The sequence below is a fragment of the Gymnoscopelus microlampas genome (genome assembly GCF_963454915.1).
Source record: "Gymnoscopelus microlampas genome assembly, chromosome: 21".
Taxonomy (NCBI): Eukaryota; Metazoa; Chordata; class Actinopteri; order Myctophiformes; family Myctophidae; genus Gymnoscopelus; species Gymnoscopelus microlampas.
The window spans coordinates 24,747,439-24,774,824 of record NC_139958.1 but is presented as its reverse complement, the minus strand read 5'-3'; the positions used below and the strand labels follow the sequence as shown (position 1 = coordinate 24,774,824).

At 40.8% G+C, this 27,386-nt stretch overlaps 2 protein-coding genes across 2 annotated transcripts; one reads left to right on the top strand and one right to left on the bottom strand.

The window, feature by feature from the left end:
* Positions 1–958: 958 nt before the first annotated feature.
* Positions 959–15,110, bottom strand: morn5 (MORN repeat containing 5; the record flags this gene model as incomplete). The annotated part of the gene is made up of 5 exons (XM_084047172.1): positions 959–1,047; positions 12,391–12,522; positions 12,931–13,042; positions 14,758–14,905; positions 15,064–15,110. 5 exons carry the CDS (start codon positions 15,108–15,110, stop codon positions 959–961), a joined length of 528 nt encoding a protein of 175 aa, XP_083903298.1.
* A 1,116-nt stretch (positions 15,111–16,226) lies between these two features.
* Positions 16,227–24,046, top strand: ndufa8 (NADH:ubiquinone oxidoreductase subunit A8). The gene is made up of 4 exons (XM_084046200.1): positions 16,227–16,391; positions 17,117–17,280; positions 21,352–21,517; positions 23,462–24,046. Exons 1-4 carry the CDS (start codon positions 16,341–16,343, stop codon positions 23,597–23,599), a joined length of 519 nt encoding a protein of 172 aa, XP_083902326.1. The 5' UTR covers positions 16,227–16,340; the 3' UTR covers positions 23,600–24,046.
* Positions 24,047–27,386: the final 3,340 nt, after the last annotated feature.

The following is a 27,386-nucleotide window of genomic DNA, read 5'->3' as shown; positions in this document are numbered from 1 at the left end:
CTTCAGTGTAAATATCACTCTAAATGGTCCTGAATCAGAAAATCTATAATTGGTACATTTGAACACACACTGAAACCAACTTCATCAGATGCTCTCTGGGTTCACAGACACGAATAAAACACCACAAAGTAAGAAGTTAACTGTAATAGAGATATACTGTAGGAACATTAAATCAAAAACAATTACTATCTAGTAGGCACAATCTATAGGACTACAGACAGTGTTCACTATTTGTTTCCATGATAAAGTAACATACTAAATGACACTTATACTGTATTTTATGCAGTATATGCCTGCATGGGATATAAAGACGTTGTTTTACTTAAAACAACCTAATTCAGGATATCAGTTATCCTGAGTGTTAATTTAACTCTGATAGTGTGCAAATGGAACCAAATTAATACTGAGGATTTTTCCTCTGGCTGAGAAAGCACAAAAATCAAATAGATTGAGAAATCCTTTGAAGTTGATAAATACAAAACAAAGGTTAACACAAACTACAAAAGTAAATCTGAAACCTTGCTTTGGAAATTTCAATATCAAACATTATTTAAGTTTATATTTATGCATGCACAAACAAACGTGTACGTGTATTTAGTTACTTTACACACACACACACACACACACACACACACACACACACACACACACACACACACACACACACACACACACACACACACACACACACACACACACACACACACACACACACACACACACACACACTCAATCACACTCATCTCAAATGACAGAACTCCTTTAGTGGAAAGATATACTACTGTAGACTTAGATATTTCTCCCCTCATTAAAATGATTTTGCCACTAAAAATAAAAAAAATAGTACACAAACATTTATAAAGATTTCTTAAATTGTTATATGCAAGTCATTTTATTAAAAGTTGTTGCTTGAGTCTTCATGTCCATTTCCACTGGATGTACAGTTGAAGGGTTTCTTCTATTTGTTCTGGATGTCAGGATTATAACCAACTATCTCATCCCAGCCTTTTCGACAGGTGCGCACTATCCACTCATGTTCCTGGTCATCTAGGGAACAGATTTAAATTAATATGTAACAGTTTAGAAATAAAGTTCAGAAAACTAATAGACTCATTTGAATTAAATTGTTTTATGCAGCAATTATATGGAGAAAAGCCAGAACCGTCAGTTATTAAAATGTTTTATTTTACAGTGGGCTATAACCAGCTTCTGATGCATTCACTTAATCTGAAACGTTTCAATCAGTCAATAGCCTACACGATTCACCCAGAGGTCATTTGGCTTTTGGAGCTGAAACGCTCAAGTGCCATTTAAGTCACGGGTAAATTTGTCAAATCAAGATAGTGCCCGACAATTAGGAGAAAATAACTTCTCGGTGCCACTTCAGACACCAATAAATAATAACCTCAAAATGAATGCCATTTTTAAGGGGTATTTTGAGGAGCTGATAATAAACAGTTTTTCGATAGTTAAAACTAAAATGAGTTGCTAATTGCAGAGCAGGGGAGGTAAGCTTTCTCTGGAGCGCACGCAGCTGCATGCACTTGAGCGTCTTGCGGGCCTCACCCCCAGGTTCTACGGCGCGAGGGGCTCCATTGTAGCGAGCAGGTCTCATGCTCTGGTGTTGATTGTGTGTAATTTGCCAGCGATGGCTACTAACACTAACAGCCTCTTCATGTTGCCTCTCTCTTTTCTCACTCACCACTTTACCTGCCTCCTGGGCACTGATCAGGGAGGTGGGGGATGAGGGGGGGGGGCTGGGGGTTACATTTAAATTTGAAGGGCAGTCTCACACTGGTCCTAAGGCTCAAGCAGCTGCTATGAAACATTTCCACCAGTCTTTGTCCCTCCTTAAAGCCTGATTCATCGTTGTACGGCGGTGTATGAACCCGGCTCTCTACATCCACCCGGTCCATTGTTCCATCCTTTACGAGGGGGTCAAAAGACATTTCTTTACTCGTATTGTAAAACTAATTACTATGTCCATGTCTGCATACATGACCAAGAGGGGCTGACCACAATTAATGTACCCAAACTCACCAAGTGTTGTGATCGTAAGATTTAAACATCATTTTTTATATTTGCTGTAACTTTTCCCCCTCAAGAATGCACAAGAACATTTATTTGAGAATTGAATGCTGCTAGTTTGATACCCTAACTATGCAGGAACATGTGGCTGCATATTTACTATAGTTTAATGCCTGCAGTCCTAAAACAAAAGTGAAACTGTGTTTCCAGCTGCAGGCCAAGGTCTTTATGTTTTTTTTATAGGAACAAAATAATGCATTTACTTATTGAAGTAATTTTAGCATTCTAGATAAAAAAGGGAAAAAGTCAGTTCTGGATACGTAAGCCTACAGTTCGCTCTGTGTGACTGTGTAGGTAGGGCACAATACATCTGATTAAGTATAGCAAAGCAGAAATACAAACACATCACACTTCTCTATCCTAAAAACTGTTACCTGGCTTTGTTTGTTAAACAGTTTTCTGGGTGACATGCATTTAAAAAGTGGTATCAAACGGGGGTCCATGGTCTAATGCATATCAAACCCGGTGGTCCTTGAAATTAAAAGAAGTTGAGAATAGGTGGTCTAAACTGTAATAACCTGCGTGAACGACTTTTATGCAGCGTACACAGGAGAGAGAGAGTGTGTGGAAGCGATAATGGCACCTTGTTAAAGCCTGTTTATCTAAATCCTTTAAATACACTCAGAGGGAAAAGTGTTTCCTTCCAACCTAATGGCAGAAAGTTAACACTCTCTCTCTCTCTCTCTCTCTCACACACACACACACACACACACACACACACACACACACACACACACACACACACACACACACACACACACACACACACACACACACACACACACACACACACACACACACACACCTTTTACTGACTTAATTAACTACTGTACAACAAAACATTATGCGTTTTACATTTCCATAGCTTCCATAAGTGAAGAGTGCATTTTTCTGCACATGGGGAAACAGGAATGCTTATTCCTGGAAATAAGAGAATCTCTACTCTCTTGATGATGTAATGTTATCTAAACGGAATCCCCTAACACATCTTGATGTTTATCCATTGACAATGAATGTGTGGATCTGATTAGTTTTCAGGGCAATATTGGAGCTGACACATGTCTGGTTCAATACGGAAGGCACTACACCACAATTCCAACCAAAACATTCTGTAAAGGCTGTTTTAAGACAAGTGTCGGTTGACAAAAATGATTCTCAAAGGAAAAAAAGAGACTTTTGTTCACTTGCAAATCCTTTCTTTTCCTGTCCAATATTGAATGGGTTAATGTAGTAGGTTCCATGTTTGGGTGTTGGTGACATAAGAAATTAAAGCTTGACTTTCTGGTTTGAATGAGGGCTGTTATTCACAAATATTTGATTCAAATGTCCATTTTATGCACATCCCCCCCAAATAAATAAACAAACAAACAAACACATAAACTCATAAATAAATACATACATGTTGTATATTTATACGTATACAGTTTTTCTTCAAAATCTTGAGTAGCCAATTCTTTTTTTACACCCTTTTTCTCCCAAATTTAGTCATTATGCCAATTAAATCCTCCCCACACACATTTCTGTGTTGTCACTGCTGTTGTATCATACTGACTCACCTGCCAGTGAGGAGCCCCCACCGGGAGGACGTTGGGCCTTCGTCCTAATCCTCCCGCCCAACACTCCCTGCTGACAGGTGCCGTCCCAGCCCGTAAGAGTACATGCAATGACCAATATCACCCTCCCCGAACACGGGCCAATTGTGTTCACATAGACGCCCGACAAAGCCGGATGCACCACGGTGGATTTGAACCCACAACCTCTGTGGTGGTGGGCAGGGACTTTACCACTGCGTAAACACTTTTTAAATGTTTTGCCTGTAATGACATGTCCAAACATAGGGATGCCAGGTTTATACTGCTTAAGAAAAGGCTAAATAAGAATATGTGCCGACGTGCCCCCAGTGCCCAAGCACATTTTGATGTGTCTGTGAACCACCTCAGCCGGACTGGGACAGAGGGAGGGGCCATGGTTTGGTTTGGTCACCAGAGGTGTTTTCTTTGGCAGAGGCATGTTTTGAAAGTGGAAAAGCTTTCTGTGTAGAGATCCAAAGGGAAGTGGTTATTCCAGAAACAGGAAAATGCTACAAACAATATGGCAATACTCTGGCTCTGCTGCTGTACGCTGCTGCTTGTTGCCAAGGGAGAAGAGCGATAAAACAGAACCAAGTGGACGTGTGTGTGTGTGTGTGTGTGTGTGTGTGTGTGTGTGTGTGTGTGTGTGTGTGTGTGTGTGTGCGTGCGTGCGTGCGTGCGTGCGTGCGTGCGTGCGTGCGTGCGTGCGTGCGTGTGTGTGTGTTCTGTGCTGATTTGATTGTGCAGCTGTACCCTATCGTTTCCCCTTTGTTTTTCATCATAGTTTTTAATGCAATGCTAATTATTATGCTTCCGATTTCCAGCTAAACATCATCAGCTACGACAATTAAATAGACCACATGTCTCTGAGCTTTGGAAGATTATAGAGTTGTTGGAATTCTTCAGACATTTTACGTTGACTGTAATGATTTTAAGAGAAATATACTTGATTAACACTCCCTCTATATACATATACACTGTATAGTTCTCCTGTGACAAAATGTGGTGGTGCTGATTGGAACAGGCGCTGTGACAGCTTGTACATCGGCTATTTTCGGTGCGCAAACACAGCTATACTCAGGCTTCACTGGGTTGAAATTCATGTTTCAACCCATGTGAAATTCCATTTTGATTCAAAGGAATCAAATGGACATTTCCAGGTCTGTAACTCCAACCTGGAGTTGGACCCTTACAGGTCCATTTGGTTCCATTTGTACATTCTCAGAATTAAATGAACACTGAGGATTTTACAGTGTAGATTAGGGTCCCAGAGAAAAATAAATAAATAATACATTAAAAAATATATTAAAAGGATGTCTGTGGCCTAATTCATTTTTAACTGGGGGTCCTCTAATTGAAAAAAGTATCACTGGTGAATGTTCAGATTAAAACTGTCTATAAAAAATATTTAGTCTCTCATACATTTATCGTGACAGGGAAACTGCAATTGGACATTAGACAGCACACTAACCCCATTCAATGCTACCTAACTCTGATACATGTGCTTGCCTATATGAGAGGCTGGTCAGTGTCCAGGCGACCAGTCTGACTTTGGTGGCTGCTACTGGAGATTCCTACTGAACTTCCTCTCTCATCGTCTCTTTTTCCTGCCTTGTCCTTGGGCTACTTGGACCACAGCCGGGTCATTTCCTTTACCCTCGCTGCCCAGCCTGACAGCACACTGCCTGTGCCTGGCTACATCCTTAGGCTTAATTTATACTACATTGCATGACTAATATGTTGCTTGCTGAAAATAACATATCTACAAGCTAATGCATGCATCATCATGCGTTGTTAGCTTTTTCATATGTTCTTTTTGACTAGCAGCAACACTGTCGTGATATAAATTTGGCTTTTGTGATCTATTTAAAAAAGAGCAACGCATATTGAAAATTTGGGTGAACTACTCCTTTAAACTCTACATAATTTGTTGACTGGGGAACCAGCAGGCCAGCCCACCTTGCCCCCCCCTCATCTTCCCCCTCTACATCTCTTTGTGGGGAAAAAAAACAGATCTACAAGATCACAAAGCATCGCGTTGCACTTGCAACCCGTAGTGAGTTTGTAGATCTTGTATTTTCATTCTGGCCTAGTTTCAACGAATGTTCGCATATTATGAAAAGGGTTGCTATAGGGTTTGATAGTTTGAATAAAATACGGCAGCAAACTGAGCTAGCCTGACAGGAAGTTATAATGTGTTTTGAAGAGAAAAGACATTATGTCCGCATGCTGTTTAGAATGCTCCCAACGTGAATTTAAAGTACAACGTTACGACCTGAAACGGTTTTCATCAGTACTACGTACCCGACGAATATAATGTATAATATCGTCTCTGTCGGTGGAAACCTCATATGTCCAAAGCTGTTACTTTTCCAGGATTCGAATAAAAAAATATCAAAAGTAGCAGATCTACATAAGCTCGAAACGCACCACTTCGCGTGTGTTTCGAGCTTGTATATCTGCTACTTTTGATACTTTTGGTGACGCTGTAGGATCAAGTAGGGCATTCATTTTCTAAAAAACACACAATGTTAAACTATGGAGATAAGTATATATAACAATATGTTCTTTTACTCGCATAACACCAAGGATCAAGCTGTAGAGATATCCATCCCAGGTGTACAACACAAAGAAATCAACATGGTTGCCAGTGAGGGTGTAATGAAGACCTCTGCCCTCCTGAAAGCACATGTACTACACTGGCAGCCTGCCAGAACCTTACTCATAGTGTGTGTCCTCCTCAGCTTCCCTGCTACCAAAAGGTACATTACATGTGTAGCTTCCCTTCATTGGTTACCTATATTCCTTTAGAATTGATTTCAAGATTGTATGATGTATCAATTATACCTTTTAAGGCAGGGCTTGGTCTAATGCTTCCAACATGCAAGCACTACATTTTGGGTGTCAAATTGAGAGAAATCAAGATTTAAAAAAAGAAAATACATGCTGACTAATTGTCTTGATTTTAGATATGAGCAATTTATGGAAACTTGGTGTTTGGAAGACTTAGCATTTAAACAGTGAATTTTTCTTTTCTTTTTTTCTTATTTTACCAGGTCTCATAAAATATTATATTTCAAAGATGCTATGACCTCTATGGCAATAATACGAGACTCAACCCTAACATTACTGATCCCAGAACATAATACTTGACCGAATAGATATTCCAGAAGAACTCTACAATGACTGTAGGCCCAGAGAGGAGGGTTACTCCTCTCATAACCCTCACACCATCACACTCACTACAAAGCCTTTTAAATGGAAACACCAGATGAGCAGTGCTACTTTCCTACAAGCATTTTTCCTTGTTCGAGTATTGTGAGTGTGACACATAATTACACAGAACCAGTGGTGGAAAAAGTACTCAAATTCTTTACTTGAGTAAAAGTACATGTATTGGTATAAAAAATGTACTTAAAGTACCAAAAGTAGAAAGTACTCATTATGCAGAATGTTTAACACGTTTTCAAAGGTATAAAATGTATAAAAACCTTTTGAAAATAGCAGATCTACAAGCACACAATGTGACGCATTGTGAGCTTTGTGAGCTAGATCAGCTATTTTCAAATGGCCGAAATGTATATGGCTGAAGTGGTTAATGTATGTTTTGTAATAAAGTAACTAGTAACTGAAGTTTTCAAATAATTGTTGTGGAGTAAAAGCATAATATTTGCCCCTGCGATGTAGTGGAGCAAAAGTAAAAGGACTGAAAATTGGAAATACTCCAGTAAAGTAAAAGTACCTAAAAACTTTACTTAAGTACTTGATTAAATTAGTTACTTTACACCACTGCACAGAACGAGAGATGGAGAAACCAATCATTGAGCTGTAAATCCAACAGCTTGTGGACAGTGAGCTGTGTCATGCCATACTCATGTTTCAGAATTAGGTACTTACTATACTGTACATACCCTAAAGACACCTGCAGTAGCTGCAAAATTAAACAAACTGTACAAGGCATTTATATGGGGGTATATAATAACGGTGTAATAAACTGACAAAAAACTAATGTTTCCTCTGAAGTGTAACTAGAGGTAATATTTAATCATAACCTGCAGTTCATGAAAAACAGTGCTTCTAATTTTAACATATCCTCCACTATGTGTCGAGAGGTCTGCTCTTCATTTGAAATTCTGGACATACAGTATCCCTCCATAGCATACTGTACGCCTTTTTATTAAAATCGGTCTCTCTCCAAACAATTATCTATAGCCTCATGGGTAATATCAGTGACAGACCCCATTGTTTTGCTACTTGGCCAAATGCCAAGCGAGGTTGTTTATTTGAGTTAGCAACAGTAACTATGGGATCCAGAACATAACGATAGGTCAATTCTCGAGTTTTGTCTGATATTGCCTAGCAACAAAATGCATCTCAGAGAGGTAAATACGGCATCATCTGTACGTTTAAAACATTTCCAGACACTCCAATGTTGCATTTTGTTGTATAGATATAAGGCTTTGGCTTCTTTGTGTCATGACCCTCTGTTCCTGCTTGTCCAACATTGAACAGTTGTAACAGCGACATGGGGGAGCTCTTTCCTCCTTTCCTCCCCAAGGCCTCATTTTATAAAAAATAAGGAGTACTTCCTACTTTTGGTAGGAAGTACTCCTTATTATCTTGTGCAGAATGTCTCATTTCACAAGTTTTTAAATGTATAAAAATGTGCTTCACAATGCGTCGTGATGCGACGCATTGTGAGCTTGTAGATCTGCTATTTTCAAATGGCTAAAATGTATACAGGGCTGAATGGGTAATGTATGTTTTGTAATAACAATCTAAATCTACAAAGTAAAAGTACTGAAAATTGGAAATACTCCTGTAAAGTAAAAAATACCAAAAAAAAACTACAGTACTTGAGTAAATGTACTTAGTTACTTGACTTAGTTACTTTACACCACTGAGAAATACAGAGGCCAGTTTTAAAGTGATTAATGAATGTACTGTATGGCAGCAGAAGTAAAACAAGTGTCTATGAGTGCTGATCAAAAATAAAAATAAACATTCAGAGGTGGAGATGATATGAATAAAAGACCTGCATTTTGAGGTTAAATGCTAAAAGCTAGGGGGTAGCAATTGCCATCCCCTGGAACCCCAAATGACGCCCTCTGTTTCCTCCCATCAGAAAACAGCCCCTCTGGGCGGGTGGCTCCTCCCTGTAGTCCCGTCAGCATTAGCTGGACTCCTGCTTTGCCTCTCATCCTGGGCGGAAGCCGTGAGGCCAATAAATTCTGTCTTCACACCCACTCTGACAAATGTGCCTTCACCTCTCAGGGATGAAAATAAATTCATGCAGGATATAGGAACATTCCTCTGAGACTACGAATTAAAAAGTTAGAGGAGCATACTTGAACAACACAGACAGTGCAGTACGCGCAAGCACACACAGGCATGCACGCGCGCGCACGCACACACACATACACGCACATACACCACACAAATGCACACGTGTGCACCCCTACCCACTCGCCCGTGGAAGCACACACATGCATATGGACCCATGCATGTACACACACACACTCGCGCACACACACGCACACACACACACACACACACACACACACACACACACACACACACACACACACACACACACACACACACACACACACACACACACACACACACACACACACACAGACACGTGCGCGCACAAACTATGCTGACTCAAAAACACACATCGATTAAATATTTCCTGCGTTTGACTCCTCCAGATTCGTCTGAAAACTGCGACCGAGAGAGTACTTGTGGAAATTGTTTTGGTCCCCCTTCTTTTCTTTTCAACATAGAAATAACCCTCTTTGTCTCTCTTTCCAATTTCACTGATCAATACCAGAGCCGTGATGATGATGATGACGAACAACCCACGGCGAAGAAAGAAGCTCAAAACATATTTTGTCCTCTCACACATGTTCATGACATCTGGTGAGGAAGCGCGTCTTCTCATCTGTTTCTGTCTATCTCTACACACATGTAAATGAGATCTGCCTGCTTGTGGATCAGACCTTGATTAATATAAGGGATTCTAATCTGTATTATGTTGCACATAGATATTCTAGACACCGTTCTCTGGGTCCAAAACCACATTCCTGCCTCAGGCAGCTAGTCAATCATATGTAAAGCTACGCCAAGAGTCACATAAAACATACCTGTGTTTTTAATGCAACAAACAATCAGTCAAAACAATCACATCAAAAACATTTAAAAAAAAAAAGCAGCCCTGAACCCGAGCAGACCCCATCCGACATGAAGCTGGACGGCTTATTCCCTTTCTGTTACAGACCATAAAAGAGGAATACAAATAATGTTCTATGTTTAATCACTTAAGCCATATATACAACTTCTTTGCACGACAAATAGCTAAATTAGCCAATCTACAACGCGCCACACCATGACGCATAGTATGCTTTAAGATCTTCTATATTTGATTTTTTTTTTTAAACTCTTTGACAACAATATAATGATATGCACAAAATAGGGATGTAAGGTAAAAAAAAACAGCTTGCAAGATTCGGCAGGGCTGCCAGCCAATTGTATATAACATGTTATCTTAGAGATAATCTACTCATGACAGAGATTTTAAAACTATTTCATGCATGTTGTCCTTGTGATCAAAACTATGTGCAGTTCTTGTTGGGTTTGATAAAAAATGACATTTCAAAGACCCGTGACCTATGGCAATAAAACTGGATGCAATCCTACTGATCCCAGATCAGAGAGCAGAATGTTTCTTAGGGACTCTGCCTGGTGTAGCCTGGTGTATTTCAGATGTTTTGAACGAAATTATATATCAGAAGAATTTTACTCGCATATTGGCCCCTTCATCCCCCACACCTACACGCTGGCACACGCGTGCACACAGGTACTCACACACAAACGCACTCACGCGCGCACACACACACACACACACACACAGACACACACACACACACACACACACACACACACACACACACACACACACACACACACACACACACACACACACACACACACACACACACACACACACACACACACACACACACACACAAACACATGCACAAACAATTAACGTCATAACCTCCTGTGTAATTCATGACATTGTCTGATGATGCAAAATCGGGCGCTGGGGGAAAAAACTGGCAGTGGACGTCGGAGTTTGGGAATTCCTATCTGGAGACCTGACAGACTATATTCCCTTCAAATCAGTAGTTCCGACTTTGGGCACCTGATGGGTGGAAAAATATGTTTTGCATTTTCCACATTTGAAAAACAAAAAAAAAAACTTTAAAATGACTGCAATGTAGAAGTATGCTTATCAGATGAGCTGTAGCAACAATCTATCATCAGAGGATACTGGGATAATCCATTTAACATCACTCCATAGGTTCTTTGATATCAAATGCTTCCCATATGCTTAGACTTTGCTCTCATTGGTGCATTTATTAAAATAAGCCAAATGTGGTCTCATTTCTTTTTTTCCCCTCTTTTTTTTACTCAATAATCTTTTGTTGTCAGTAAGAGCTACTAGCACTGAGCAATTACTTTCAGTACAGTACTTCAGTTGTACACAGTAAAATCCTCAGTGTTCATTTATCCATTTGTAACTCCAAAAGTGTTCAATGGCAATGGGTCAATTTGGTTGCATTAGTATTTTACTGTGCACCTGAAATCAAAGACAGTGATCAGTGTGAAAACCAAATTGCATATTGTCTAATGTACCAATGACAAGAAAAGGTGTTTATATTAGACAAACCAAGGATTCCTTGACATGGGTAAGTTCAGTTGGATTGTTCTGGTGTCTATCACTGCATTTTCCTGCCATTACAGACACCAGTTACCTATGTTTATTCCCTGGAAACACACCAAAATGATGCTGTTGTCATTAATTTGATTTAATATAAGTGCAGTAAACATGTGCTACTGCTTTACGGCTGGGTCACTTACAGTAACAACAAGTCCAAGTCCAGTTACAAAGTCCAAATCCAAGTCCATCACATCACCTTACCTGACCTCAAGTCAAAGTCCAGTCCCAAGTCTCCAGAACTCAAGTCTAAGTCCAGTCCAAGTCGCACAATTGTCAAAAACTCTTGGTTGTGGCGTTGCTTAATGCGGTAGATGAGAAAACTATAATAATCATTCCAAAGTCATGATTCACACTCAATGTCCCCTACAGCGGTTGTCAGATAATACCATTTACTGCGAGTGATTTCTAGCTGTAGCCTACACAAGTACTGTACATGGTACACAAGAGCAGAATTTGTATGCCTCCGCTGGTGACAGCTGTGGCCAGGCGCATTTGGGGTACCAGTCCCCTTCTCGTGAACGCGTTATCTAAGGAATGCCTTGAGGGAATTGTATTACATCTGTCCACTTGGACTGGAGGATGAATTTATTAGAATTTGGTGGTCAAAGTTCATGTATAACATTTGCACTCTGACTGCTCGACAAGTCCATAGGCATAGTCACTGATAGTTGAGTCCAAGTCAAGTCACAAATTCAAATGTTATTAATGACCGAGTTTCTCTATTTTGATTCCCATGCATAAACTCAGACAGTTTTGTTTTGGTTCCAGTTTGTTCCTGTCCTTTAGGGGACAGGAGATATAATTTTGGCCTGGTTAACAATCACATGAACTAACTAGAGAAACCCACATCTTCTCCTAAATTGTGACCCAGTATCTTTGAGGACACAAGTCTACAACAGTTGTATAACATGGAAGTAAACTCTAAGTAGCTTCCCGTCTCACCTGCATTTCTAAGGAATTGGCCTGTGTAGGCAGTGATGACCCTGGAACTGGGGTCATAGAAGCCATCGCCACAATCATAACACCCATCGGGGATGACACGTGGAGGGTCCACATTAGTCAGCTGTGACTCGCCTATATGGACAGAACAGACAGTTGTAATTAAAGAGGGCTTAAATTTGATAATACAGCTTTTTGAAGCATAATCTCTATTATAAGGAGAAGATTGTTAGCAGATGTATATTTAGTGGAATATACAGTACAAGCTAGAACAAGGGAAAAAAATAAATATGCAGAGATGAGAATATATGGTCTTTTTTTCCCCCTTTTCTTCAATTCATTGTCAACAAGTACAGTAAGTGTGTGTTGAGCAGGATTTGTGTGGGTACAAGAGGATAGCCTGGTATCCAGACTGATTCACTGATTCGCTGTTTTTTTTCTCACTTGAAAAAAAAAAGTCAGCTGAATGGAACGAATCCCAGGCTAACAAGAGGAGGAAATCGTGTCTTGAGCGAATGAATGAACACATGAATGAATGCTCACCTGCAGGTTTGAGTCCATTGCATATTTCAGAGTAGAAACGGCGGTCAGAACTGTCACAATAGTCCCAGTCCTTCTCCTGAAATTCCAGACCATCAGCAAAGGTGAGCATCCCCTTGTGAGTAAGCACATAGACACACAATGAACACCATCCCATGATAAACGTAATTAGCAGATCTCCAAGATTCGGCTCTGTACATTCATACTTAAGCCCTATTTAATAATTTGCCGTGTAATGGTTTTGCACTGCGAAAATAGACAATCTACAAGCTCTCAACGTGTCACATCGTGACACATTGTGGGTTAGTAGATTCGGCTATTTTTGCTATTTTCAAATCATTTGGACAATTTGACAAATACGCCCAAAGGGATGCCATTTAAAAAGCAACTTCCGCAAACATTTCTACTTATGTGGTTGTTCTGCACAACAATGATACCAAAACGGATAGTTCGCCATCAGCGGTTCTTGTATTCTTGTATTCTTGTATTCGTTTTACTGAGGTCAAGTTTAGGAATAAGGTTAGGTTTAGGCATATTTTAACTGAGGTCACGTTTAGGAATAAGGTTAGGTTTAGGCATAGTTTACTAAGGTTACGTTTAGGAATACCTGGTGCATGCCGACCGTTCTGAGGTCGCCAGATTCAACCCGGGGCGAGCATATTTTGGCGCAACCGTTCTTGTATTCACCCCCGAGGATCCTTGAGGGTGTTCTGTGGTCCCCAGGTAGATGATTGATATTCAGGAAACAAATGGACCCTTATAGGTCTGTAACTCAGAGACCGTACAAATGGAACCAAATAGATGCATACAGATCCATTTGTTTCCATGTGTACACTCTCAGAAGATTTCACAGTGTAGATTGGGATCCGAGAGATACAAATCCTAACAACGTTCTGTGGTCTAATGCATGTCAAACTGGGGGTCCTTCCATGGTCTGATTATGGGCCTGGCCAATGGACCAATGCCCAAGGGCCTGCAGGGGCCCGTCGACAAATTACTTTAAAATGTAAATATATAATTTCATTAAAAATAGGTTAATGCTCATATAGTATTAAAGTGGGCCCGTCAGCCTACATTCTCACATGCCAGTACATGTCATGTAAAAATTGTAAGTTATAGACTGAAACTCCTGTACCATACAATTTCTACAGGTGCTTTCTTGACCAATACATACCCCTTTAGGGGTGAAGCCCTAAAAAGCCCTAAAGATGAATTGCATTCTTGAGCCTTAATCCGTCCCTGTGTCCTCGAAATGAAAAAGCTTGAGAATCACTGGTTTAGGCCTGTCTGTTGACTGGAGGTAGGTTTTCACGGCCTGACCTGGCCTAGATCTGGCAGACATGGTCACGGTGCAGCACTGCTATCATTTCTAATGAGCCACAGTTAAAATGATGATAATGATAGGAGTGGTCATTATCGTAGCCAAGGCCCGCATAAGTGATTGCATCGAGAGCAGACAAGAACGTGTGCGGGACACACAGAAAGCATGTGTGTATAGGAAAAGGTACAGAAACCTAATAACTGCGACAGTAACAGGGAGTGATTGCTAAAGGGGACCAGATGTACTATCTACTATAACCAATGTGAAACACACTGAGACACAGGGGTGTGTGCATGTGATCACTTACAATGTCTCTCTCTCTCTCTCTCTCTCTCTCTCTCTCGGTCACACTCACACACACGCACGCACGCGCACACACACACACACACACACACACACACACACACACACACACACACACACACACACACACACACACACACACACACACACACACACACACACACACACAATCTCTCTCTCTCTCTCTCTCTCTCTCTGCTCCATACCGGTTTAGATAGTCCCTTATCCCAGGTTCCTTCATATTTACTTCCATTTGAAAAGTACAGAACTCCTTTTCCGTGGAACATCCCATCTTTCATCTCTCCTACATACTTGGTCCCTGTGGGAAGCATGTATTCTCCTTTTCCTTCCATCCTAAGAGAGAGGGGGAGAGAGAGAGAGAGAGAGAGAGAGAGAGAGAGAGAGAGACTTTACTCACACAAACTCCCCACAAAATGCAGATTTGGGAAATGTCCTTTTACATGTGCTTTGGGATTCTGTATTTGTATTATTATTATATGTATTTATTTTACCTGCCATTTTTCACATCTCCTTTATAAGCGCTGCCTGTGGCCTCCATTAACCTCGGGGTGATTGTTGCGTTCAGAATGAAGCCAATCAAGAATACAGAATGTCGTCGCAATGAAAATGCAGCAGGTGTTTCACAGCGTTGCCATGGGAACACAGCAACAGAACCAATGCAAAACCTATGTATTTATCTATTTCTTTTATTTGTTTTACATTTTGGTCAGCAATGGTAGAAAACACAATTTATTTTGAATGAAATACGATGCCACTTTAAACATTTAAATACAGAAGATTATTAAGATGCTACAGCTGAAATCACATTGCCCCACGTTGCTGATGTTTACTCGTTAGGTGCGCTTGCGCAGATACACGTTGCCCTAGCATGGCTCCAAGACGGACCGTCATGGATGAACTTCAGTATAGTGTTTGCACTTCTTCTCCTTTTGGTTCATACATCTACTTACAGGTTCAAATGTCATATTAAGTGCTTAGCCCAGGGCCACGGATGTTAAAATTACGTACGGGTTCTTAAAAGTACCCGTATGTTCCGTATTGTTCAATAAAAAGCATTTTAATACAATTGGTGGTGGCCATTTTCTCATAGATATATAATGTATCAGAGTGCAATACACCTCCCAACCTATAAGGTCACGTAGTTGAAAGCATGGAAAAAATACGTAGAAAATGGCCACCAATTGGATTATAATACTTTTTATTGAACAATACGGAATTTACGAGTACTTTTAAGGGGCCGTACAAAATTGTAACATCTGTGGCCATGGGCTGAGTACTTTATATGGGAAATCTAAACGTTCATGTAGATGTACGGACCAGAAAGGAAGAAAGTGCAAACACCATGTTGAAGTTCATCCCTGACGGTCATATAATATGACAGTCACGTATCACGTTGCTCTGTCTTTTACCCTCGCTGGACTGTAACTCAAACAAACAGTGTACACACATTACACAAGGGTCCATTTGGTTCCATTTGTACATTCTCGAAGTTAAATAAGCACGTACTTTGACTTTGACAGTGCATTTAGGTGCAGACCCGTTAAGTGTCCACTTGGACCCCTGGTGGGTCCCCGAAACCCACTTTGAGAACCACCGTTTACGTCACTGGTGTGCGCCTGGAACAAGGCGCAGGCGCAGTGAGCTGACCTTCCTCACAGCTCCGTCTCTCTGCAGACAGTCAGTCCAGAGTCAGTCGAGGACATTGGCTGTGTTTATAGCAGTGGAATTTGACTTTTCACGTTAGCTGTGGTCTAACAGGGGGTCCGCCATGCCGACCACGGTGGAGCTGCCCACCCTGCAGGAGCTGAAAGTGGACGAGGTGAGTCTCAGACACAGTGGATTCATTGTAATGAACCACATACTGGACGAAGGAAATGATGCTAACCAGCTGGCTAATGCTAGCACTCACTTACAATACAGTCTCCTGTGAAGAGCCGCTAACTGTGGCAAACTTCATGTAGAATAAGCTATGGAGGCTTTTTAAAATGTTATTTTACGTTTGAATTAAGTTCATGTAGTTATGTGTCTCCTGCCATGTCTGTAAACGAAATATGTGTGTTAACATGCATTAGCATGTATCACCTTGATGACAGCACAGTAACTACCCAACAACAACAACACCTCAGCTGTCAGAGACGTTGAAATGACTTAATCTCTCCTTCCTTGAAAAGCAGAGATTGATTGGCCACAGTCTTGATCTACTTATAGATATAATTGAAAGGATGGTTGCTCTGAGGGTGAAGATTTTGATCATGCAAACTTTCTATTCCATATTATCACTACAACATAAAGACATGCTGTAGTCGTGATAATAACATATACATGCATATAAGCAAGCTGTGTATACAGTATGTCTGTGCCAAAGACCCTACAAAACACTAACTGTTAGAGTTAATTACTTATTGCAATTTTTGGAAAAGGCATAGCAGAAGAATACCTGCTCACAACCCTCAGCCTACATAAAAAAAAAAAGATCACAGCACACCATTGTGATACTATGTCCTTGATGAGAATATGTTTGTTGTGTTTTTTGTCTGTGTTCAGGTGAATGTGTCATCTGCAGTACTGAAGGCTGCTGCACATCACTATGGCTCCCAGTGTGATAAACCCAACAAGGAGTTCATGCTCTGCCGCTGGGAAGAGAAGGACCCCAGGAAGTGTCTAGAGGAAGGGAGGAAAGTCAATGAATGTGCAATCAACTTCTTCAGGTAACATGCAAGGGATCTCAGCATGTTTAACGCAAGGCATGGACCGCCATTTAGAACAGTGGTCCCCAAATGATTTTGGGGGGTCCCCAGATGAGTAGCTTAATGTGCAACATTGTTTCCTCACTCGACAGTAAACACAGTGTGATCTAGTATGAGAGTGACGACACTAGCATAGACTCCCAGTGTAAGAATGGAATGCGCAAATGCTCTCTCTATCTCAATGAGGAAGTTCCAATGTTTGGAACTACTGTACAGCCCATAGCAGCCCGCTTTGCGGCGAGATCAAAGCGTGACGGAACTCTGTCTCTCTATGGGTCTGAGTAAACAAACCAACATACAGTATAAGTGTATTCAGGGTATCTGTCTGCACATTTCTAAAGTTACAATTTAATGACTTTTAAGACCTTTGTAATACCAATTTGGTCAAATTGTCAAATATTACCTAAGGAAGAGGCAAACATTGTGTAAATAGCCGATCTACAAGCTCACAACGCCTCACACTGCAATATTTATCTGTGGAGGAACCCGAGTGAAGCTAAATATGCCTACAATTCCAAGTGCTTGTCAGGGTAAGGGGACCCCAGTTCAAATATGATTATTTTGCGGGGTCGCAGCCTGAAAAGTTTGGGAACCCTTGAACTAGATTAGAAGATAGTTTTACAGTGTGGCTGAGCCCTAGACGACGTAGCCGCAGACCTGTCACAGCTCACACCGCTGAGCTGTGACAGGAGTAACATTGGAGTGTCATGTTTTCTCTCTATTGTTGTGCCCGCTGATCAGGTGGTTATATTTGGTTGTGTCATTTCTCATTTTATAGAGAATATTATTAGGATGTCTGGTTTACAAATTTGTAAACTGGCAATATAATTTATATATGTATATGTTTTTTTTGTTTGTTTTTGTCTGCTTTTGTGGTGGAATGTTAAAACCTTAAATTAAGAATCACAAGGATAGAAGGACAAAAACATTATACCACAGGAACACCAGTTTTTGATGAGTTTGACTTTCCTTAAATATTCAGTTTATCCTATTTACATCATGGTCATTGGCCCCTGAGAAGCAGGAAATAACCAGGTTTCATAGAAAAACAAGGAAGCAAGGTTAGGATGTAATCATTATTGGTGCGGGGCTAGCTAACAGTGGTTTTTCATCCATCTGGCTGCTGATGGAGTGAACACTGAAATACTTGGAGCCTATTCCACTGAACGTGCGTGTGACATGTCCTCTATCTGTGAAGCAGCATGTGCTTTCTGCTTTTCTACTGCCTGAAGATGATGAGTAGGGAAGCAAGCAACAAGCTCCTCAACATTATAGGGACAATATCAGTCACCAGAACCAAGGACAGGTGTTTTCGATGAATCTAACATCGTTAAAATGGAGTTTGAAGTTACAATGGCTTTGTATAGGAAGGGGGCCTGTCAGATAAAATGAATATGAAATATCTAAATACTGAATCAAGCAACTGTCTGGGGTGCTCACAGAAGCCAGAGTAGACGTTAAAATTACCCCTAACATGTTTGAAAGTGAAATATCCCTTCAAAGGGAAATTGTGGGGGTTATGTTCTCACGAGAGCTGTAATTACCATGTCACATAAATACAGAAACCTTTATCTTATAATTAGCAGATATAATTTCAAATCATTCTATCTCATCCATCTATAAAAATCGATTTGGTTTAACATTTTATTTGGGAATCTTTCACAGATAAAGCAATTTGTATTCTGTCTGATCCCCCAGCCCCTCAGAAAAGTAATTTCCTGAATTAGTTATTAGCAATAGTAAACGCTTTTTAAAAACATGGAGAACATTACAAATTCACAAGCCCAACTTTTTACCAAAAATGTTCTTTGAGTTTAGAGGACAGTTTACAATCCTTTGTATGTAAACCTACTTCCCCGCTTGCAACCATTCAAATTAAACTGCCATTAATTTTGACAAGCTGTTTAAGTCAGCCCGTCCGTCCGTCTGTCTGTGAGCAGCTAATCTCCGACACTGTTGGCCCGCCCCTGTCGTTTCGAAACTGCACACACACTCCCTGGATGCCAAAGCCGAACATCTGTCCCGAATTTTTTAGATTGGCCTGTTATAGCGCCACCAGGAGGCCGATTTTTGCAACAAAAAAAAATGATATTACTCCTTAAGATTATGTCCAAAAATCTTGCAAATCGGTATACAGTATCTCTAGTCATGTGATCAAGACGGATGTGTCCGATATTTATTTCATATTCCATCCTCATTGGCTATCATTGGCTTCTAAATGATATCAGGTCCCTTTGAACAAAATGCCTCAAATCATGAACGTAGCGTGCGATTTCCGTGAAATTTTGCACACACATTCCCACTAGGCCGAGGAAGAAATGCCACCCTTTTCACATTGGCCTGTTATAGCGCCACCAGCAGGTCTAATTTAGCAAAACACACAAAACACATTTTTGTAACAAAATGCCTCAAATCATGAATGCAGTGACCGATTGCGTGAAATGCCTTAGAAGAAATGGCACCCTTTTCACATTGGCCTATTATAGCGCCACCAGGAGGCCACAATAATCTACCTGACCTGGTGGAGACCTGTCTAGTATCTCAGTTACTTCCCATGTACACATGAGGATTCAAGGCTTTTTATCACCAAGTATCATTTTGGATGATTGAATCTTGCATACTTTAAAATTTCTAATTGAAGTGAGCGATACTTTATGCCTGCTATGTAGCCTTGATAATAGTCTGTCAGTAGTTTATTTTTTTCCCCATCTGACATTCTGATTTATTATCCTTCTTCCCGTGTTTGTTTTTGTTTGATGAAATTCCATATCAGGTTGTTTTGGTTTTGCCTTTTCACGACCACTGAACAGGTCAGTGTTTGACTAGCCTTTCCTTCAAACTCTGAAAAGATCACTCTGGGATCTTGAAATAAATGTTTGGGTTAAATCAAATGCACATGTTTGACATATTCTGTTGGTGAGCAAACATACTCTGAATTGCTTACAAGGTGTGTTTTAATTTCTTTCATAGAAAAACTGGTGTCCATAGTAGGACATTAACACGTTAACTAAAGGCTCCTGTTGTGTGTTGATCGAACTGCCAGTGGGGTGTATTTTAGGAAGTGGTCTGTTTTCTTTCTCTCTAAATTGTTATGTCTGTGTTTACTAAAGGTTTGATGCAAACTTTGGGTAATAACTTGATGCCCATGCAGGACTTGTGTGTGTGTGTGTGTGTGTGTGTGTGTGTGTGTGCTCGTGTTTTGTGCGCGTGTGGACACGTTGTGTGTATCTGGTCCTTAAATAACACACCACCTCCACTACTTCTAAAGCAAGAACAAACAATCACTACTCCAGCCCCAAATGTAAACTGTAACCCTCTGCCAAAGAGCAAAACCGGTAATTATTGTAATGGGACAAGCTTTTGGTGAACTTGTAATTACACTTGGGACCTGGTTTTGTTGTGAGAGTTTGAGATCTGTCAACCATCTTAAATTACAACCATTGCAAATGACAAATTTGCATGGTGACTAATGACAACCTGCCTTTTTGATCGCTGGGAAATGTCCTCTGATCCCAATGTTTGTTGTGAATGGCATTTAAGGCTTGCCCACTATTTAAGGATTCACTTAATCTATCCTAGATCTCTGGCTTTTGCTGGACTTTCATTTTGTGTACCGTTTGTATTACGTTAAGATGAGCTGAGACACATTTAGAGTCGTATTTCTTTCTGCAAATCTAAGAGGGACCACGCCAGGTTGTTCAGAGCATTGGAGCTAATTGAACTATTATAATAATCTGATCTAGGGCTGGGTGATATGGATGATTGTGATGATATATTCAATTGTGTATATAGCAAATATACAAGCTCACCACGCATTGTGAACTTGGCTATTGTAGCTATTGTTTTGAAAACATTTTTGTTAAAACCAGGAAAAGACAACACCATATCCCGGCTTCATGATATCCAAAATCCCAGGTGATATCTAGTCTTACATCACAATATCGATATAATGTGCAGAGTAAATGCCCAGTCTAATCTGTCTGATCCTTACAGTTGATCCTGATCCAAATCTGTTTTCACCATCCATTTCAGGCAAATCAAGGGGAACTGCGCGGAGTCGTTCACAGAATACTGGACCTGTTTGGATTATTCCAACCTCACCGAGCTGCGCCGCTGCCGCACGGAGCAGCAGGTGTTTGACAACTGTGTCCTGGATAAGTTGGGCTGGGAGAGACCTGGCCTGGGAGACCTGTCTAAGGTGAGAGAGACGCTGGGATGGAGAATCTTTGAAACAAAGAAAAATAAAGGAATGATGCATGATGGGATCCCTGATAGGTCTAGGAGGACCTGAGAGTGAACAGTGGAGAGAAAAGAAAAGTTGCTGGAAGGGTAAAAGAGAGAGTAGTACAATATCATTTTAAGACTATTCTATAGTTTACTTTTTCGATTAATTGAGAAGTGTGTTGTCTAATAAATCAACAAATCGATGCAAAAAATATTCGTTTTTTTCAATCAAATCAATTAGTCGGATTAACCACTTAAGCCTTATTTTATACTTCGTTGTACAAAAGTAGCACAAATAGACGATCTACGAACCCACAACTTGAGAGCTCGTAGATCTGCTATGCATTCACCTTTAAGTGTGAAACAGGGTATGTGCCTTTTACAATACTAATACAAAGAGAGACGCCTCACATAAGGAGAAGAAGCGAGGGTCCCTATTCTGGGGGCGCGCATTCGGCGGAAATAGCTATGCATTGTAAGCTTGTAGGGAAACTGCGGGCAAAAAGTATAGGGGTGTCACGATTCACTTACCTCACGATTCGATTCAAAATCGATTCCTAGGGTGCCGATTCGATTAAAATTGCGATTCTGCGATTAATTGATATTCGATTCGATTCTGCGATTTATTGCGATTTTCTAGGGTGCCGATTCGATCAAAATTGCGATTCTGCGATTTATTGCGATTTTCTAGGGTGCCGATTCGATTAAAATTGCGATTCTGCGATTAATTGATATTCGATTCTGCGATTTATTGCGTTTTTCTACCCCAAATCACTTCAATGCAGCCAGATCATGTCAGGCAGTCTTTCTGACATTGATTTCAGACAAATTGCCAGTGAAAAAGGTACTAACTTATAAAAAATAAAAAAATAAAAAACATTTTTTTTTTTCAAAAAATCGATTTTTATATTTTGATTCGATTTTTAAAATCGTGGCATTAAGAATCGCGATTTATTCATGAATCGATTTTTTTTGACAGGCCTAAAAAAGTATATGGAGTTTAAGTGGTTAATGAAAAAAAGAAGTCAGCTTTTTGAAATCTAAATCATTCACATCCACATGCATGTCAACTAAGATTTGCATGCTTCAAAACAAATTTTCTCATTTGAATGAGACATTATTTAAAAATCATGAAACACAAGAGTTCAGTTTATCAAAATCTGATGAAACTCAGCTGCAGCCAAAACTCAATATTTTGACATAAAAGATGTTATTTCAAGTATGAGTTTCAGGAACATCTGGCTGAAAATGTACACATGTTGGTCTTTCATGAAAATATTTTGCATAGTACCACCTTGTATAGCTATCAAACTGTCAGAAACAAATATATATTTTAATCAACATGGACTCGGCTCCTGCCAGATGATTCTGTGTAGATAGATAGCAGCTTAGCAGACAATTAGGCGAGCATTTAAAAAAATAAATATATCTTAAAGGAATACGCTGCCATGCTTTAAGCTTTATTTATTGCATGTGCAGAGCACCAGCTAATGCTATACTTGTACAATACCGAAAAACACACAGAAGACGGACAAGTATAACTGGTGTTTTTCTATGAATTTCATACAATGTGGTAACTGTTATCAGAGTGCTTAGTGCAGTACCCAGTGGTGTGTGTGGTTTATGAATCTAGACACTATAGTTGGCATCTGGGCTCTGCGAAATTTGCGTCTAGGGTCTGCTAAGCGTCCCAGGTAGCGTTTGGGTAAACGCAGGAGGAGGGACCGGGGGAGGAGCAAGATGTTCATTTCAATGCTCTAGCAGCCTATTCAGCTGACAATGACCACTGGCTGACCTTGGGAGTTTCAAAGTAGTTAACGTGAACAATAGATATGACTGTTTTATGGTTGCTGAGCTGTATTGTTTCATTATTATTATTGGTGAATCAATTGGTTTTTTTCTTTTTTCTTTTTCCTAGGTGACCAAGGTGTCTACAGATCGGCCCCTCCCTGAGAATCCCTACCATTCTCGGCCACGCCCTGAGCCCAACCCAGTCATTGATGGCAAACTAGAGCCTTCCAAACTGGGCAGCAGGTTTTTCTTCTGGAGCTGGTGAGATGGGAGACCTAGACCCATTTGCTAGTTCCACTTGCCACGCCATGGGCCTTGTCTATAAACAACTTTGCAATCTAAATCCAAAAGTATTGCCAACCAGGGCAAGCATGATGCCAGCAAGGATTCTGAAAGGCTGGTTTCAGTGCTACCATTTTTGATCAAATGTGCCCCGTTTTCTCCGATGAATATGATCTAGGCCAGTGGTTCTCAAACGTAACAATTTCAAGGACCCCCATAACTCTGAGAGTGTACATATTTTTGTTTTGGACAGGGCCCATGTCCACTGGTCTCCAGTCAGTCTGCACCATTTTCAGAGCTCTCTATACACACCCTGGGTTAATCCATACAACTTTCCCAACCCCTTATGTAAATTATGAGTGAACAAATGCAACATGCTGTGCTATGGTTGTTGTTAAATAATAAAGAGAAAAACATAATTTAACATTGACATGTCTTTATGTTTTATTTGTAAATTCACTGTTAGTATGAGGTTAATCTCGTACGAGCTCCATACTTTGTTTCAATATTATCCAGATGGGTTCATTTTGTAGATGACCAACATATGTCCATGGAAATATAAGCCAAAATGATACGTAGCTATGTTGCATCTGCTACAATGAGACTAGACACAATCGCTCCAGTGTTTGCAGACGACACCTCTTCTGTTTGCACGTCTGTGTTTTGTCAGAGTGTGTATTATTGTCAGACTGATGGAGGGGGAGGTTGGAGGGCAAGGTTCACGGTTCTTACCTGTGGCCAGAGAGTGGCTTCTGCTTCCTCCTTTTCTCCCAGCTCACTTCCTGTCTCTGACCTGGACTGGAAGAAGACTAGAGGAGTCATTTCAAAGGCACACACACACACACACACACACACACACACACACACACACACACACACTCAAAGACTCACGTGCACACATGACCTGCTGAAATGGAAGATGAGAAGTCAGTTCCAAGGCACATTGTCCAGTGGAACATAGTTTGGCTGTGCCAACATGCGTACGTACACACACACACACACACACACACACACACACACACACACACACACACACACACACACACACACACACACACACGCCTCTAACACATTGTTAGAGAGGGAGACGCACAATTTGGAAAATGAAAAAGCGGAGAGTAACCAGATAAGTTATCTTTCAGCACAGGCCTGGGTCTGTCAACTCCACAGAAGTAATCCTTGTTGTGGTTTGACTTCTTGTTCCCCTACAAACTTCATGTAGGTTAAGTCTTTAACCTCGGCCATGGGGTTGATTCCTATTGGGACCAATAGTAATGTACACTTTGACAGCTTTCTCATACTCTAAAGGAGCAATGTGACCCCTGGTGTTTTTGTATGATGTAAAGAAAAGAGGGGAAAAAAAGAACTCTCATTCCAATACGAAATACACACAGTTAACCATGGGATTCATATTATATAAGGAGTCAACAGTAAGAATCCACAGACATGCAGTTTTGTTATTCAGCCTGTGTGAACATGCACCCTTTTTTTTATTATTTCAAAATGTGAACCCGAAAACATACGTGTTTCTATAAATATATCCATCTAGCTGCATGAATTGTCTACAAACAAGAGTTGTGTGTGTGTGCGAGCGCACATGCATGCACGTGCATGTCGTCATGTACAAGCACATCCCCTGAAATCCCCTGTATCTCTCCCCCCGAGGAGGTGCGGTCTGGACCTGTGGCTTGCACAGGAAACGTCTGACAGGCCGCTGCTCCTGGCCCGGCCAGACTGAGAGGAGGATAGGAATGGGGGAGAGAGGGATGTAAAAAGAGGAAGGTAGCAGGTTATAAGAGAAGAAAATAGGTGGGGAGGGGGGGTCAGAACTGAAAGGAAACGCGGAGAACAGGAGAAACATTGAAACGAGAATCTGGATGGACAGATGGAGCGCAAATTTAAATATTTCTATCAACATTAAATCCAGTGGGAGCATTCTGATCTAAGATAAGGAGAACATTGAATTCAGGAAGGCACAGCGTGGAGCAGTGGGAGAAAAAAGCGTTAACATAAGACATGGATGCACTTTGTTTTTACATACGCAGAGAGCAAAGAACAAGGGATAGAGGAATGGTACATGTAGGCTACCGTAAAGGAGCTGACAGGAAAATGACTTCTGACAGAATGGCAGAAGAAGAAAGCATGGAGGGGAAAAAACAGGAAAATACATTACGGGGTGATGACATTATGTTCTCCGGTGGTTTTGCGGCTGCTGTGGGTAAACCGGAGAAAAGGGAATGGAGAAGCAGGGTAAATGGCTCCGTATGGATTTGAGGGAGTGGAGCACGGAAGGGCTGGTAGGACAGTATAGCTGGACAGCATAGGTGGGCATTTAGGGGTTAGCCCGATTTATATCGTACGATACTGTATGTAGCCAGTCCACAAGCTCACAACACATCTCATGGCGCCATTTTTGCTGCGCGACTTAATTGTTTGACGGAGCATAAATTAAGGAATTGGGAAAGGTAGAAGAAAATGAGACACAAGGGCAGGCATAGAGGGGAATAACTAGAAAGGAGTGAGACAGACAGACAGACAGAGTTTCGGGGGGCGAGGGGGTCACCCAGTGGCTTGTGGCAAGGCCTCAGGGCTCGTGGCAGCCCCCGTCCCTGTGCGCCTTTCAGGAAGCAGAGGGTCATCGTTGTTTGACTCGCCACCGCTACAGGAAACGGGCTCTGGCACAGGAAAGAAATACAATACAGGACTTTCACAAAGCTACAGCCCGCCTGGGAGCCTGCTGCGCTAAAACACTCAAACAAACCAGCTCGTTCACAACCCCACGACTGTCAATATTCCCATTGTTTGAAGCTTCAAGTTCAACGGAATCAAATAAATATTTGAAGCGGTGACGGGCACCAACAGTCGTGGCAGGCAGGTTGTTTTTTTTTGTTATTGCCTTTGTCGTCGGGCCATCAGCGGTAAAGCCAGGGGATGACATTTTATGAGGTGTGAAAGAAGGTTTTGATTTTGAACACATGCTTTTTGTCAGTGGGAGTTTGTGACTCCTGTTCCAAGACATAAGCTGAAGACTGGTATTTCCCAAACCAGTTGTACACTTCTGTTCCATTTAAATGCTCATTAACATCAATCATTTGCTTCTTCTGGGACCTGGATAGTGAGCTATTTAAAATGTTATTGTTGTTGTTGTTTTTTCACTTTCTGGAATAGCCAGCATACTTTGTTATTATGGGTTACACGTGTTTCACTTTGATACGCTACCTACTGTATCACGATCATTAAGAGCCCATAGTAACATGTGGGTGTGATTGATTTGGCAACCCCTAAAATGTGGGTGCGTTAGATTTGTTTATGTTGCGGTGCCTTGTTCTCCATTAAGCCCTGTGATCTGCAGACCCTACATGTTGTTGAGAGCTGCTTTCATGTCCCCTCTCAGCCCTTCATAGTGCACTGGGTTGCTTTGAACTGCCATGCAGGCTGTATAGCAATGAAACACACACATGCTTATAAGAACCAACCCCACATCCAGCATCAGCAACATTTGTGGGGATTAATAATTTAAAAATAAAAACTACAAATGTGTGCACTCATGGCGCAGACAGGTGACATATTTGCTGTTTGATCTTTTGACCCTTTGTTTTCTGAGCTAATCTGTCGGAGGATATATATAGCAGGACATATTCTTGCAAGTATTTGATTTAAAGAAATAAAGTATAAAAAAGTGCAAAAATATATCGCATACAACACGTTGAGTTTGTAGATCGACTATTTTTGAAAATATTTATTTATAATTTTCACAATTTTCACATCAA